Source organism: Rhinopithecus roxellana, chromosome 9 (genome assembly GCF_007565055.1).
Source record: "Rhinopithecus roxellana isolate Shanxi Qingling chromosome 9, ASM756505v1, whole genome shotgun sequence".
Lineage (NCBI taxonomy): Eukaryota > Metazoa > Chordata > Mammalia > Primates > Cercopithecidae > Rhinopithecus > Rhinopithecus roxellana.
The window spans coordinates 93,432,332-93,445,940 of record NC_044557.1 but is presented as its reverse complement, the minus strand read 5'-3'; the positions used below and the strand labels follow the sequence as shown (position 1 = coordinate 93,445,940).

At 35.2% G+C, this 13,609-nt stretch overlaps 1 protein-coding gene across 16 annotated transcripts in view; it reads left to right on the top strand.

Moving 5' to 3' along the window:
* PHF20L1 (PHD finger protein 20 like 1) overlaps positions 1 to 13,249 on the top strand; it is a 74,454-nt gene extending 61,205 nt beyond the window's left edge. For 11 of the 16 annotated variants that reach the window (XM_030938166.1, XM_030938164.1, XM_030938161.1 and 8 more), the window contains 6 exons: positions 102 to 283; positions 1,257 to 1,356; positions 2,935 to 3,130; positions 6,059 to 6,419; positions 7,684 to 7,849; positions 9,298 to 12,320. In XM_030938166.1, coding sequence (XP_030794026.1) covers positions 102 to 283; positions 1,257 to 1,356; positions 2,935 to 3,130; positions 6,059 to 6,419; positions 7,684 to 7,849; positions 9,298 to 9,440 — 1,148 coding nt within the window. In that variant the 3' untranslated portion in view covers positions 9,441 to 12,320. Of the gene's footprint in view, positions 1 to 101; positions 284 to 1,256; positions 1,357 to 2,934; positions 3,131 to 6,058; positions 6,420 to 7,683; positions 7,850 to 9,297 lie in introns of all 16 variants that reach the window. The other 5 variants (XM_010380294.2, XM_030938168.1, XM_030938163.1 and 2 more) reach the window with 3 other exon arrangements.
* The last annotated feature ends 360 nt before the right edge of the window (positions 13,250 to 13,609 follow it).

Genomic DNA, 13,609 nt, shown 5'->3' with positions numbered 1-13,609 from the left:
TGTTTAATAGCTTATGATCACTTCTCATAGCTCCTTTCTTTATGAAAAATAACATGAAGATAGAAAAGTTGCACTGAGTATACTTTTTATATATATTCTAGACTTATCAGATGTAGACTTCCTAGACGATTCTTCAACGGAGAGTTTGCTTCTGAGTGGGGATGAATACAATCAGGACTTTGATTCAACCAATTTTGAGGAATCTCAGGATGAGGATGATGCTCTTAATGAAATTGTGCGATGTATTTGTGAGATGGATGAGGAGAATGGCTTCATGATCCAGGTAATTGGTTAACCTCTCTTCCCTATATATAAAATAATGAGTTAGTTGTTTCAGGTGCTCAGCAAATGCATCACGGTGTTTTATTTCTTTACTAACCGTACTGCTGAAGAGTTTTCTAACTTATGATTATGTGGAAAATATCCATAGTAATGATTAGGAGATTTCCTCATTAAGTAAAGTAGACAATGTTCTTATTTTAGCAGCTCTCTTTGTTTTCTAGGGTACGTAGTTCAGTGCCTTCAGGCTGAAACTCTTTAGAATGATTAGGGTGGTAAGCCCTAATGGGGCTTACACAAATGGGCAGGCTACATCAACCTTTCTCTTTCTCATCTGCATTCATGTAATTATTATAATAATTAACAATTTAGAGTCATCCTTCACTTGTCAGTGAGTAAAAGATAAAAATTTCCAGTATTCTTAAAAAAGGAAAAATTTTGTTGCAGGAGTTAACAACTTCTTGTAGGAGAGATATATTTAAGATAAAAGGAAAGCATAACCCAAATTTTGTGATGCCAGAAGATTTGGAGATGTTAATTGAGAGCATGAAGAAGGAGTAATTTTTTTTTTCCTCCCATTTTTCAGTGGTTTTTCTGGAGGGAATTGCAAATTTATAGCTTCACAACACAAGCAGTACTTTAAGAGATCATTACTATAGACACTGGTACAAACTTGCTTTTATTTTCCTCTAATTTCCACATTTTAATAAACTATTTTAAGAGTATTATGATGTAATTGCCTAAATATCAGTGGGAATTAAATTAGAGAAATTATGACTTTTTTATGATTTAAAAAATCATATGCTTGATCAATCAATATGCTTGATCAAAGCATATTCTAATAGGTGCAACAAAAGAAAGTTCTTGAAGTAGTTGACCATTTCAAAGATAAAATTCATCTTAAGTCATGACTTGATTTTGTTATGTGAGAATCTAGTGAGAATCGGATGACCGTAATACTCCTCTGTTTTCTGCAGTGTGAAGAGTGCTTGTGCTGGCAACACAGCGTGTGCATGGGGCTGCTGGAGGAGAGCATTCCAGAGCAGTACATCTGCTATATCTGCCGGGACCCACCGGGTAAGGCTTTCTGCGCCGTGCTGATTGCCAGGATGCCTCCATGTCTCCTCCAGGATTCCAGAGTGTATCAGCTGTGTTCACCACCACTGTAGCAAGTTCTCACGTGATGTCATTGATAGGTTGTTGGAAACTATGGCTCCAAATGAAACAGCATGCTATATGCCATAGGAACTTAACTTGTATGTATCAATTAGCTTATAGTACAATTCATTTCATTATTCAGTGTGTCAGTTTCCAAGAACCTCTATTGATTACACTTAGTGAGGACTCACTGTACTTCTTGGTCAAGTAGACTGAACTTCCATATTAAAATTTTAAAATATTTTTTCACTGTTACATTTTTATTTTCCACATTGATTACTTAGACAAATACATTAGCATATATTTATCAACACAATTACTATCTTACTGGAAGAGAAGAGGTGTAACTTCTTCCTGGAGAAGAATTAGCCTCTGTCTGTTCCTCTGAATCCATTTCTAGCTAGGCTTACTTGTGGCAATCGGAATAGATCTGCATTCTGAACTTGCACACTACTGACCTGGCAGTTCTGCATGTTCTACTCATCGTAGAGCAAGTGAGGTCTTAGAACACTACCTGGGATGCCTTTATTGTACTGATGAGGCTGACTGAGATGAAATCTGTGCCTTTTGACTCTCAATCCACCATGCTATCTACTTGGTGCCTTCTATGCTAGAGGATCTTCAGATAGCATATTCTGTGTGTTAAATTTAACTTCAACCTCCAGGCAGGAAATAACTAGGTTTTCTCAAATAATAGGCATGTAGTGAATTGGTCCCGTGACTATTGGGAAAAAAGAAAAAAGTCAAAATAAGTCACAAAAAAGTCACAGTAAGAAGCAAGAGAATTAATTATTCACAACCATATGAATGTAGATATTTGTTTATTCATTCACCAACATTTATAGTGTTCTTTATTCATTGTGTTTATTCAATAACAAATGTAGACATTTGTTACTTATTCAGAAGCATTTATTGGATGGCTTCTATTTGCCACTGTGGTGAGATGATTGATTTAAACCATGCCTTCAACCAGCTAATAGTATAGTATGGGACACAGGCACATAAACACCTCATTGTAATAGGATCTAATTTGTATTAGCATGGAGGATGTGGAATTTCATAGGATTCTGTGAAATCACACACATGGGGGAAGGGTTCCGATTCACTCAACTAGAACTCTGTGGTTCATCCAATTCAAAACAAAGGTTAGTGAAAGAAATAACCCCTGTCTAGTTTTTATCCAGCCGTGTGAGCCTTTTTAAAGGATAAATGATGAATACAGAAAATTGAAAGCAGTGCACTCAGGGTTCCCTTTGCAAGTGTCATCTGCCACTGACCATGTCCTTAATGGTGTTTCTTCTCCTGGATGGGCAGGACCGCTAAAGGTGTGAGGAGCTCTTCCTGCACCAGTTCCTCAGAACGCTGTCTTACTCTTTTTGAATCTGCTCCTAGTGCTAGAGCTTGCCTTGCTTAATGAGCAACGTTAGTAGGGTAGCAGTTGAAGAAAAATCCGAATAAGTACAATCCTTTGTGATTTAATGTCAACTTCATCTGCAGGTCAGAGGTGGAGTGCAAAATATCGCTATGATAAGGAGTGGTTGAATAATGGGAGAATGTGCGGGTTATCATTTTTCAAAGAAAATTATTCTCATCTCAATGCCAAAAAAATAGTTTCTACGCATCACCTGCTTGCTGATGTCTATGGTGTTACAGAAGTGCTACACGGGCTACAGCTGAAGATTGGAATACTAAAGTAAGTGAAGGGTGGCAAAGGGAGAGTCACACTTCCGTGGACGTTTTAATTCAAGCCAACACTGTCGGCCTTTTGATGGTCCAGAGTAACAGTTTGGAGGAGAGAACAGGTGTTTGAATAAAGTTTCATTTTTAAAAATAAGGAAAGATTAACAACCTTTTGGATGCGTTGGTGCTTCCTGCCTGTTCTCCTAGAATGCGTAAGTGTGGTTAAAGGTATATATAGCATCTAGTATTTCAACACATTTTAGCTCCTGTCCCACTGTTTTGTATGCTTACCATATGTGCAAAATTAAGTGCAGTTGCTGTGGTGAACCCTATACATTGTGTCCTCCTTCAGGAATGCTATCAAGATGAAATAGATTCTAAGCAGGGTATTTTTTTTTTTTTATAAAGACTGATTTAAAGGGGATGAAGGGAGCCTAAAAACCGAATCCACTTCTCTGCTGTGCACCAAATATGTTAGTAATCCCGTACAATTTTCTCTTAAACAAGTCTGAGTCTCCCTAAAGAACGTATCAGAATATTCTTGAAGTCCTTATTTCCAGTCCTTCCTAATGCCTAACTGGAATTCTTCTGTAAAAGAACAAACAAACAAAAACCCACATTTTAAGTGAAAACAGGATGATTCACTGGTTCTTCACAAGATTTTCTTCATTTGGATGCACTTGCCTTGGCCAGAAACTTGCCCCGTCCTCTCCTTCCCTTCTCATCCTTGTGTCTTTCACATCCTATCCATTGCAATTTGTGAACATTGTTCAGTCCATTCCTCTCTCCCTTCTCAACGATACTGTCTCAGCCAGGCTGTTACATTTCACATGAACGATTGCCATGCTTGTCCATTCTCTGTGGCTCCAGCCTTGTACTGTATCAGCTCTTTCTTTGTACTGCTGCCAGTGTAAGCTTAGGAAAAGATAATTATCAGCTTGTCTTTCTTCAACTTAATGTACTAGAGCATCTTCCTGTTGCCCAATGAACGGAGTCCTTCCATGACACATACTTTGTCTACCATTTTGTTGCCACATATTCCCTGTGCTTTTTCCCCCAAATGTCCCAGCTATCCCAAACCATAATCCCCAAATGAAGCAAGCTTTTCCATTGCTCTAGGCCTTTACTCACACCCAGGATAAGCTTCTACCACTAGTGCCCCTAGCAGATGCCTTTCATAATTACCTGTCCAACTAGAGCTGACCATGTTCTTCTTGGCAAACTCCACGCATACTGGTGTCAGGTACTTTGGTATACTTAATTTTTTAATGCCCATCTCCCCTTACTAAGTCGTGGGATCCTTTAAAATAGGGCTTGTGTCCTATTTATCATTTTGTCTCCAGTTGATACTGTAGGGTATGCACCCAGTAACTATTTGTTGAATAAAATTTGCTTCTTTTTTATCATAAGCCTGAATATGAATTTGTTTTTTAAAAGGCCATGTAAATGCTAAGACTTAAGGGAGGGAATAATTTATTAGGTCTTTTTTTAAAACCTGATTTCCTTCTTGGTATCAGTATGAGTTTCTCTGCATTCATAATTTTGCCAAGGATTTTAACTGGACCCTTTCTGTTTCATGCACTTATAGGCCCTCTTTATGTTAATATTTTAAATCATAATATCTGTTATTATATATGATTTATTGAAAGTCCTACATGTCATGTGCTTTCATGTGATATTTCATTTAATCCTTATAATAAGCGACCTCATTTCATTGTTGGGTAGTGAAAGACAGAGATTTTATAACTTGTGCAGGCTTCTTTATGGCACAGCAGAATTCAGCCCCATGGACTATTGGACTACAGTGCCAGCTTTTCTTCTACTATGCCTTTTACTGATTGAGTGTTTTAGTATTTTCTGAATGTTAAATTACTAGGGATTCAAATGATAAAATTTATTATTTCAGAAACAATACTTGAGTATTATTGGAAGAGAACTAATTTAACTCAGTATGTATCAAATTTGGAAATTATTAATATGCAAACATTATTGAGCCTTTTGAAAGGTTTGTATATCCTGAATGTCCTTTCACTTCAGCTCTGATGATTGGATTCGTGTTTTACTTACTGCAGAATTAACTGTACAATATCATGCTTACATGTTCAGTGAGGACAAGATAAATGGACACTATCAAAGATTGTTGATGGGGTTGTAATTAGTATAATCCCTTTTGAGGTCACTTGGGTAGTACCTATCAAAATAAATGTGCATGTTATCCAGCAATTTCATATCTAGAAATTTATCCGACTGAAATATTCTGACTTGTGCACAAAGATACACACAGGTACACAAACATATAACAGTAGGGAATTGGTTGACTCAACTGGTACATTTGTAACTATTCAACCCTAGAGTAAAAGTAAGGGCAATCTATCTGTATGACATGATATGGCAAGATACCCATAGCTTGTTACGTACAAAAAGGCAGATTATATGTGTCCTGGTTGTGTCAAAAGAAGATGTGTGTACTTATCCATTTAAGAACTGATTTTAGGTATACAGAAAAAGTCTGGAAGATTGTATCTCAGTTATTTATGTTTGCCATGGGAGAAGAAATTTTTACTTTCTGTGCATTTATATTTAGGATTTTTGCCATCAGGAATTATCACTTTTTGACTGAATAAAAGTTTTTAAAATATGCTTACATTAAAGTTTTTCAAATTTTACAATGAAAAATCAGTAGAAAAAGAAATGCATGTATCAAATGATGATGTGAACTATCAACACAATTAAATTTGTTATTGCTTTTCTGAGTATTATTTCTTTAATTGAGAAATTAAAATTTTGGATGAAATCCTGGAGGGAGTTAAAGAATACCTTTGCTTTTGTCTTGAGTCCTAGATCTCCTCCTAACCTAGTTCTGAGATAGATTATTGTATTCGCCTTAATAGATTTTTTTTTTTTTCTCTCTGAACTGCTGTTTTTCCAACTTTGTTTTAAGGAATAAACGTCATCCTGACCTTCATCTCTGGGCTTGTTCTGGGAAGCGAAAAGACCAAGATCAAATAATAGCTGGGGTAGAGAAAAAAGTAGCACAAGACACAGTTAATCGAGAAGAAAAGAAATATGTACAGAACCATAAAGAACCACCTCGTTTGCCCCTAAAAATGGAAGGAACTTATATAACAAGTGAGCACAGCTATCAAAAGCCACAGAGTTTTGGTCAGGACTGTAAATCTCTCGCAGACCCTGGGAGCTCAGATGATGATGATGTTAGTAGTTTGGAAGAAGAACAAGAATTCCACATGAGAAATAAAACCCATTTACAGTACTCAGCAAAAGAACATGGAATGCCTGAAAAGGTAAAATGGGTTCATTGTTTTTTTTGCTTGGAAACTATGGTAGAATAACAAAGGAAAATTTTATAAAATAAGACATACTGAATTCCCAGATTTTACTTGTATTTCCAAGTTCCCCAGTACCTTGTTAAAGTAAGGTTTTTTGTTTTCTCTACAGGAAAACACTGGCCATTTGAACATTTGATTATTTCCTAATTCAGAATTGTAATAATTCAATAAACTGTTACTCTAACAAAAGTTTCAATTGTATAAATACATTTAGATGCTTCTAAAAAATGAACCACATTGTATTCAAAATGAAAATGTCTGTGTGTAAGACTGTGAAAGTACATATGGGTATAATGATTTGTCATCCTCTTTATGTGAGTTGGATAAAAGGTGGCACTCTAATTGTCTTTTTAAAAATTTTTAGCATATTTGTCAATGCATCCCACTATTCAGTAAGCTGAATTCTGACAGATCTATGTGCATTGGACATCTATAAACTTATTTCCTGTTCACTGGGATTATCTTAGAAATGTACCTTTATTTTTTACTGATTTTCAATTAATGAGGCCACTTTAAAATTAGTTTTTTTTATTTTATTTTTCTGCATTCCTCAACAAGTAATTACTGTAAATAAGTACTTAACTGAATTGGAACGTTTGTATTTCATACCATAAAGTTTGTGGTAAGTTATTTTGTTTAATTACTATTAAATGAGTTATCTCTGGCAAATCTAAATGCACATTGTGTGTCCGTGTGTGTGCGTGTATGTGAAGCAGTTTGTACTTTTGAAACTTGTAAAAGGTTTTTGCCTTTCCCTCCCCTCATTGATTTACTGTACGATAAGAGTAAAGTCCAGTCTATAGTTAATTAGATTTTATACTGGTCTTTGGAAACACTCTTGATTTCTTTTCATCATTGCTTTCCCCTCTTATGTCCACTTACATCACCAGTTGAGATTAATTGAGGAAGAGGCCAGTCTAAATTAGTCAGGAATTCTAATTACAGAATAGAATTAGTGACTTCTTTTATTTAGCGCATTTTATTGAAGCCTTCTTGCCTGTGTAGCACCGTGCGAGGCATGGTGGAGGGAGGTGGTGGGTGCGTCTGCTCTTAAGAACCCCCACGTGGAATTTGGTTATGTAGCAGTACTTCTTTAAAGATACCCCAGGAGTCAGATTGGATCTCACTGTTACCAGTGATGAGGTGTTTCATGTATCCTTACCTCAATGACTGCATTTCATCCCGTTCTTTGTGTTTATTTTCCAATGGTCCTTTGGAGAAGAATCCAGCTGAAGGGAATACAGTATTTGTTTATAATGATAAAAAGGGCACTGAAGACCCAGGAGACTCACATCTTCAGTGGCAGCTCAATCTCCTTACACACATAGAAAATGTGCAGAATGAAGTTACCAGCAGGATGGACCTAATCGAAAAAGAAGTCGATGGTAATTTAAGAAAAAACTAAAATACAGTTACTATAGTGTATTTATTGTTACTATGAAGAAGTTACTTAAAATTCTTAAATGATCGGATGAAAACTACAGATACTCTCCATACTGATGGGACTTTATTACTCCCTTTGTATTGTATTTAACACACTTAGGATCTTTTACGCTTAAAACAATATGACTGGGTATGATCTTAGGTTGGTTTTATTTTTTAAGATGTGTATTTATTAAATATTGTCTATCTGCCAGGCTCCAGATAGATCACTTATGGAATAAATTTACTAGTTTCGTTGAAGTAAATTTTCTTTGGAAGTCAACATAAGGAATTTAAGCATGTTTGAAATGTGAAAACATTTTGAAAATTTTTTACTTTGGTTAGCACTTGTTAAAGTAACAAAAACTTCTACAAAGTTAAGTAGGTAAACCTTAAGTGGTTTTCTTTTATATTTTAAAATCATATCATCACACAGGAGGCCTGAAAAGTGGGCAGGAAAGATACTATCACTACTTTATAGTTGCAAAACTAGAGTAACTTAGATTACTTGATTCTCAGTCCATGTTGTTCTTAATGCTTTCTGACTCCTGTTTCTTCCTAACATCTTAGACGATATTCTGCACCCCCACTCTACTTTTTAAAATTTGGCATAAGCACGTGATATCTCTCCTCTACACTAAGTTAGAGCTCCTACTCCTTTTTTTCCCCCTTGAGAAAAGAAGAGAGGAAATGGAAACCCATTTTAGAAGCCTCTTCCATGTGGGTATAAGCTAACTGTAGAGTTAATGTAATGTTTTGAGTCAATTTTTGAAGAAAAGAAAATGCATCTTGACACTATTTAATATTGTTAGCATAGATTTCCAAAGGAAACATTAATAAAAACTATAGAATATAATCAATTGCATTCTGCCTAGAATTTTAATATGCTTACGTGTCTTTTAAAAAGTAGTGTTAAAATAGTGGAACTGAAAAGAACACTGAGAAATTGCTACTTCCTTTTCTTTGTTAAAAAGAACTTCTGGATTAAAAAATATGATTAGGTATGTTTTGTGTAGAGATGACGAGTCTAAATTAATAGAAAGCTTGAGCAGACATAGGAAACTGTTGTATCTTATTCCACAAGTGAGTAAAAGGAGACCTTCAAAATGAAGTTAGTGTGTGTATATGTTTATGTGTGTGTATGTATTTTTCCCCTTATATACAAACATATAATTCCTATAAAGGGGAAAATTATTTTAAATGACAGATAAAAATTGCCAAGAGCGACTAGAACTCTGTGGGGTGGGATGACAGGACACTAACCTCTTAGAAATGTCTTGAGTATGTTGGCCTTTTAAAGACAGAGAAGTGAATCCTTAACTCCATCACAGCTCCAACTTTCTAATTGTTTCATTTTCTGACTGTTCTTCCAGTTGCAGTTTAAATTTGTTTATTTTCTTCTCTCTTTTAGTTCTGGAAAGCTGGCTTGATTTCACAGGGGAGTTGGAGCCACCAGATCCTCTTACAAGATTGCCCCAACTTAAACGCCACATAAAGCAGCTCCTAATTGACATGGGCAAAGTACAGCAGATAGCAACTCTTTGCTCTGTATGACAACAGTGGACACTTAATGAAAGAATGTGGCTTTCTTCAGTCAAATCATTTTTATTATCCACATGACAGCTAAGTGGATAATTTAAAAGCTTAGTAATGTCTGGTCATTCACTGATTTGTGATGTCAATAGGATGGCACCTTGGAAAGAAAAATGAAGAACAACTTTATCAAGGAAGCTAGTATTTAAAAACAAATTCATGAGCAAGCTGCAAATGAGAATGTGTTATATGCCAAGGAACAATGAAGTAGAATATAATGTATACTAAGGGATTTCAAGTTGGCAGAATTTTTGAGTAGTTGCTTACATGAAGCTCAAGATACCTGTAGAAAGAAATATGGTATATTTATATAGTTTTTAATAGAAAGATCTACATTTATAAACCAGCACTTGGCCAAAAACAAAATTGTAAAGGAAATTTAAATTCTGGAGAATTCTACAGGGTTGCTCTAAGAACTGTCTTCTCAGCAGTTGATCCAGCTGCACGGAAATTTAGGGTATTTAAACTTGCAGGATCATGAGCTGTTTCTTGGGCGATGAATGTTCTTGATCAACAAACTGACAGTAGAAGTCTCACTTCTGGGGAAAACAGTTGTGGAATTCTTACTTCATTATGAATGTATTTAAAAAACAAACACCAAATAATTGGAATATATTGCAGGCATTAAGCTCATTAAAAACAAACTGGCTTGCAGAAGGGTCCGATGTGCCAAGTGATCATGATTCTGCTGGAAAGAGGATTTTAAATATTGTGGGAGTTCTCCCACCCTAAGTCTTACATAATGCCACCAGTCCATCCAAAAGCTATGTATCACCTATACTATATATATCATATATATAGTTGAATGGCAGTATTCAGGCTCAACGTACAGTTTGATCCTGAGTATGCTTGGTGTTTGCCTTCAGAAAAAAAAAATTGTAAATAACCTCAGCTGGGATGAGGAGTGACAGAAGTATCAAAATAATTTGTGGCTGTGGATTTTTTTAACTGCTAGTAGTGGAATACTGGAAAAGCTTCATTTCTGAAGATGAATTTTATTTTTAAAAAATACATGCACACTCAAAACTTTTAGCTTTGATCACAAATGGACAAATTTCTGAAACCAAAGGCAACTAAGTTGCTGTGTATGCTCTTGCTGGATTTTGAGCCTAGGTCCTACTGTCTGCCAGTACTCATGTGAGTTGTATGCGCCCCCAGTGCTACATACGCAGGTATGCGTAAGTGTGTATGCTTGTTTTAAACAAACACTCAACGTACATGTGTACATAATCTACACATATTTATATCACATATCTAGTTTTATTACCATAGACTATACGAATTGGTGGTTAACATGAAATGTTACCTTTTAACAGACTGTTTTTAAAAATAAAAAATGTATGTATAGGTTTTGAAATTTTTTTAAAAGGGGAAAAAGACTGTTAAGAGGAGGCTATTTGATGACATATAACACTTGAATATTTTATGCCTCATTCTGTTTATCAGTTCTCGCAATCTGTATAAATGCATTTTAGAACTGATAGACAGTAAACTTGAATTTATCTTTGATAAGAATACATGCCACTGTACATTCAGATATTATTTAAATTTGCAAACACATTGTTCTATATGTAAGGGTACTGTATGTAAAACTCTTTATTAAAACTATTCCACGTATCCTAAAATTTCAGCTTGCCTTTTTGCGGCCTTATATTTTGATGTAAAGATTAAAAGAATGTGCAAAACAGTCAGAAATTTTTTTGCCTTTTGAGATTCTCCAGCTTGACAAATGTGCCAAAGATCAACAGACGGAAAATATAGTCCTGTGTATTTACTTGTCATACTTTAACTTTGTGGAAGATCTTACTGATAAATGAAAAGCTTTAGCAGAGGTGGTTTTGTGGGGTAATTGCTTAAATTTGCATATCAAAGTAAAAAAATAGTGCCTGTAATCCATGTGTGGAGTAAATTTGCTAATGTCTGTGTTTTATGATTAATACTATTATTTTTCCTTTGCGTTCTGAAATAATGGCTCTAATATTTTCCCTGTCATGCCTTCATTCTAGACATTGAATTTATATCTTCTTTTTTTCAGATACGGAGCAAATAGCATCCTTAACCTATGAATAATGATGTTGCCTAGATTCTTGTCACACACACAGAAGACCCTTTGTACCTAGTAACATTCATCCTCTCGATTCCCGGTGAATACGGTTAAATTCATGCACATTTGTTCTTGTTTCTAAAAATGAGATCAATTTATTTGTTATCCAGCAAATTGAAAATTCCATTATTAGATTTATTAGATTACTGCAATTTTTGCTCTGCTTATATGTATATGAACTGGAAATCTGAATTTTTAAATTTAGATCTTTAAATCAAATATTTTTATGCATATTTTCATTTAATATAGAGTATATCAATCGATTGAAGTCTTTCACGACTAGTAGGCTGAGCCTTTTCTTCTTTAAGAGAGTGAATTAGTTTCTGAGACGTCAATCCATTGTGAAAAGTTTTAGATGAGATTATTTTCTGTCCTTTTAGTCTTTTTAAGTATCACTATATGTATTTAAATAGAAGCAATAAACTAGAGAGAGTGTTTCTTGAAATGACAATGTTTTATTTGCCACCCAGGCAGAACAGAATGAGCATTGGTAGAGAAGGCTCCTTCTTGGTATGTTACTGATGTACTTCCTCATACTTGTTTGTGGTTCTACTGACTTATTTCCAAACTTAAGAGTAATGTACTTCGAAAACAACTTGGTTATTCTTTAAATTTCAGGTAAAACCCCTTTTCCTAACACTCATTTCCACTGTCTTATTTCCTCTCAGATGTTCGTATTTCACATGTTCAAAATGAAGCATACTATTTCCCCTCCAATAAACGAAGTATCCTGCCAACTTCACTGTCTCCGTTAATAACGTTACCCTAAGAGTCCAGGCTTCAGACACTGAGTCCTCCCTCATATCCATATCATTAAAACGGATAATGTTGTCTTCTTCTCAATCCTACTGAAAGTCCAACATTTTTTATAAAATAATGTCATGAAGATATTACTACTGGCCTCTGAAACTATAACTTTGCCTTTATTCTAATTCATCAAAATTGTCACTGCCAGACTGTTCCATGCATTGTACGTTACCTGCAGTATCTAATTTGTTCATAAAATAAGGTAAAATGATCATTTTCTAGACGAGGCTGAGGGATAGAGACATTTAGAAACTTATCCTGGATAAGACATAAGGGGGCGGGTTCAGGATTCAAATCCTGTGCTATTCAAGTTCATAGTCTCTTTCCAGCATATGTGCTTCCACTATTATTGTCATTTCAGTTTTCTGCTCTGGAATGTCTAGTGACTCCCTCTTTCAAACCATATCAGGTCTTTGTAATCTGGATCTTTTGCAATTTACATAATCCTCAAAGTTATTTAAATGTGGCCTCACTGTTAAATGGACTACACTTGTTTTCCTCTATTACCTTCATATTGTTTTCCTCTTCTGGAAAATTCTCAACTGTTTGTTGTCCCTCTGTAAACCCAGACAATCCTTCAAACTTCAGTTCTCTTCCTATAAGAAGTAATCCATTGCTGAAAGCCTTTCATGGTATCCTGCATTGTACCAAGCTATGGAGGAACTACATCAATGATTAATAATATAGTGGAACAGGCATGAACTTTGCAGTCTTGAACTCAAATTTTCATTCTGGCAATTTACTGGCAGTGTGATCTTTTGGAACTTTACTGTCCTTATCTGTGAAATGGGAATAATGCCCAACTTAGAGCCTTGTTTTGAGAATTAAGTAAAGCAAATAAAGTACCTAGAAGCTGTTACTAAATAAATAGAAATTTCATTAGATGTTAGGGTTGTCCATGTGCCAGCTATTAAGCTTAGAGGCTGGGGATGGATATGGGATTAATAAGATCACAGTCTATAGACTAATGGAAACATAAATATTTTTCAACAGGAGAGTACAAGGAGACAAAAAGATAATTAGAGTTGTAGGTGGAGGGGTTTTTGGGAAATAGGTGATGCATGTTAATTAAAACAGTGGTCTTCTCATGTCTTTTGACTGCGAGTGGCCTCTCTAAAGAAATTTTGAAAAATTGCATTTCACTCCTGATACCTACTGTCTTTGGGTACTCCTGAAAGTAGAGCAAGAGATAAGACTTGATTGTACTTTATTCAGGAAA